At 58.0% G+C, this 2500-nt stretch overlaps 1 protein-coding gene across 2 annotated transcripts in view; it reads right to left on the reverse strand.

Moving 5' to 3' along the window:
* Positions 1–1426, reverse strand: part of LOC123508887 (junctophilin-1-like) — a 112767-nt gene extending 111341 nt beyond the window's left edge. For both annotated transcript variants that reach the window (XM_045262892.1, XM_045262891.1), the window contains exon 1: positions 698–1426. In XM_045262892.1, coding sequence (XP_045118827.1) covers positions 698–903 — 206 coding nt within the window. In that variant the 5' untranslated portion in view covers positions 904–1426. The remainder of the gene's footprint in view (positions 1–697) is intronic.
* Between the last annotated feature and the right edge of the window lie 1074 nt (positions 1427–2500).

The raw sequence follows: 2500 nt of genomic DNA on the forward strand, positions 1-2500 counted from the left end.
GAGAGAGAGAGAGAGAGAGAGAGAGAGAGAGAGAGAGAGAGAGAGAGAGAGAGAGAGTGAGAGAGAGAGAGAGATTCTCCTATTAGCTAGACCCAAGAGGCGGTGTGTCAATCTTTATAAGGAAAAAAAAGAGAGAGATATCCCACATTTTGAATGAGCCGCGACAGTCTTGGTGGTGGTGGTGGTGGTGGTGGTGGTGGTGCAGGGTACATTGTGTGTGTCGTGTTAGGCTGAGTGTGCCTGCCATCCTCTATCTTAGTCTCCTGGAGGCAAGTGCCTTCAGGATTCCCTCACAAAGGCCGCGGCTCTCCTCCTCTTGGTGTTATGAGGAGAGCGTAGAGAAACACACCCACGGAAGGAGATCACCATCCCCAGCAAGCCCCCACCCTAGCACCGCCCAGGCCTGCGGGACGTGGCAGGCCTGCACCACGAGGCCGCGGCGTGGCCAGCATCCTCTAGGCAGCCCTTCCCTCCCCACCACGCTGAGACACTTGAGGGTTTCCTTGTGTGGCGGCGGCCAGGCGGCTCATCGACACGAAATAGTAAATAATTCAACATCACAAGCCGAGTGATCTTTCCTGCCGGCCCGGCCTGTGTACCCGCCGCCCCTGAGCGAAGTGTGCCTGCCGTGGGGCGGAGGTTACCAGGCCGGAGTGTGTCTGGGTCATGCAATCAGGGTAAGGGAACAGTGACCTACCTTGGCCAGGTGTAGACGCCACTGACTTCGAATCCGTAATGCCATGAGCCGGAGTACTCGCCCTGGCCCTTGGGACCGGTGCACACGCCGTGCCCGTGGGCCTTGCCGTCCTCCCACCCGCCACAGTACGTCCCACCGTCATCAAAGTCGAAGCGGCCGCCGTTGACAGCCTTGTTCGAGCCGCTTGCCTGGCCGGTGGAGGCCATGGCTCAGGCCGCCCCTGCTGCAGCTGATGGCAGCCACGGGCGTGGGTGTAGGCAGGCAGGGCGCGCTGCACGTGGCGGCGCCCCTGCTGACGGAGGGGGTGAAGGTGGCAGTGCAGCTAGTGGTCACACTGGCTGCCACGGCTGCCCCCGTCGCCCCGCTCACACCTCGCGCACCTGTCGCCACTCACAGTATTCACAACAGCGAAACACGTCACTGCTGCTCCAGCCGTGAAGGCTGAGCAGAGGAGGCGCGGCGGAGGGAGCAGCAGCGGCGGCAGCGGCAGCAGCGGCGGCAGCAGCAGCAGCGGCGGCGGCAGCAGCAGCAGCAGCAGCAGGGGAACGGGAGCGGGCGGGCGCCGCGGACACATGCTCCGTCACACTAGCCCATCCCGCGCGCGCCGACCCTCAACACCGCCATTTTAGGCAAGGCAGAGCGGCGAGGACCGCCAGGGGACACTAGTGTATAGCAGCGGTGGAGGTGTGTGGAGGCTGGTACACTTGCTACACCTGTACACCCTGACCGGCCGCCCTCCACGCCTCGCGTCACATGTGTAGGTCTGCCGCACCTCCACCACACGACTGACTCCCTCCCTCCCACTATACCTTGCTCTCCCACATGGGGTATCGATCACCACTGCGCGCCGTCCCGCCCCGCCCCGCTCTGCCCCGCCCCGCCCCGTGCACACCAATACTACAAGTGCGAGTAGTAGTAGTAGTAGTAGTAGTAGTAGTAGTAGTAGTAGTAGTAGTAGTAGTAGTAGTAGTTGTTGTTGTTGTTGTTGTTGTTGTTGTTGTTGTTGTTGTTGTTGTTGTTGTTGTTGTTGTAGTAGTAACAATAGTGGTAATCGCAGTATCAGCAGTAACACAGCCTCACTCAGCACGCACAACCACCACCACTACTCCCAGCCACACCACCACCACCGCTCAGTATACACCCGCGCCCCGTGTACACCAGCAGGAGTACGACACCCCCGCCCTCATGTACACCACCGCACTACCCGGAACTCCCCGTATACACATATCGTGCAACAATAATGTGAACACACACACACACACACACACACACACACACACACACACACCAAACTCCCCTCTTCCCTATTTCCCCTTACCCTCTATTGCCCCTCTCATCTACCCCCTTTCCTCTTCATCATCCACTATGCAGCGTCCCCTCACCAACACATTAAACTTCCAAACACCACCACCACCACCACCACCACCACCACCACCACCACCACTACCACCACTACCACCACCTTCACCACCAGCAACAACAACAACACCAACAACTTTATATATTTAGACCAAAGCAATAAATATCTAGTTACGTTCGTACAAGAGCGCGCGCACGCACGCACACGCACACACGCACACACACACACACACACACACACACACACACACACACACACACACACACTCCTTTGATGCTTACCGAACTGCTCTTACTATTCTACTGTGTGTGTGTGTGTGTGTGTGTGTGTGTGTGTGTGTGTGTGTGTGTGTGTGTGTGTGTGTGTGTGTGTCTCACTTCCCTGCAAAACTCTACGCATTCCACGATCCACGTTTTATTATTAAACCTAAAGGAATGCTCGCC

The sequence above is a fragment of the Portunus trituberculatus genome, chromosome 25 (genome assembly GCF_017591435.1).
Source record: "Portunus trituberculatus isolate SZX2019 chromosome 25, ASM1759143v1, whole genome shotgun sequence".
In the NCBI taxonomy this organism is placed as follows: domain Eukaryota; kingdom Metazoa; phylum Arthropoda; class Malacostraca; order Decapoda; family Portunidae; genus Portunus; species Portunus trituberculatus.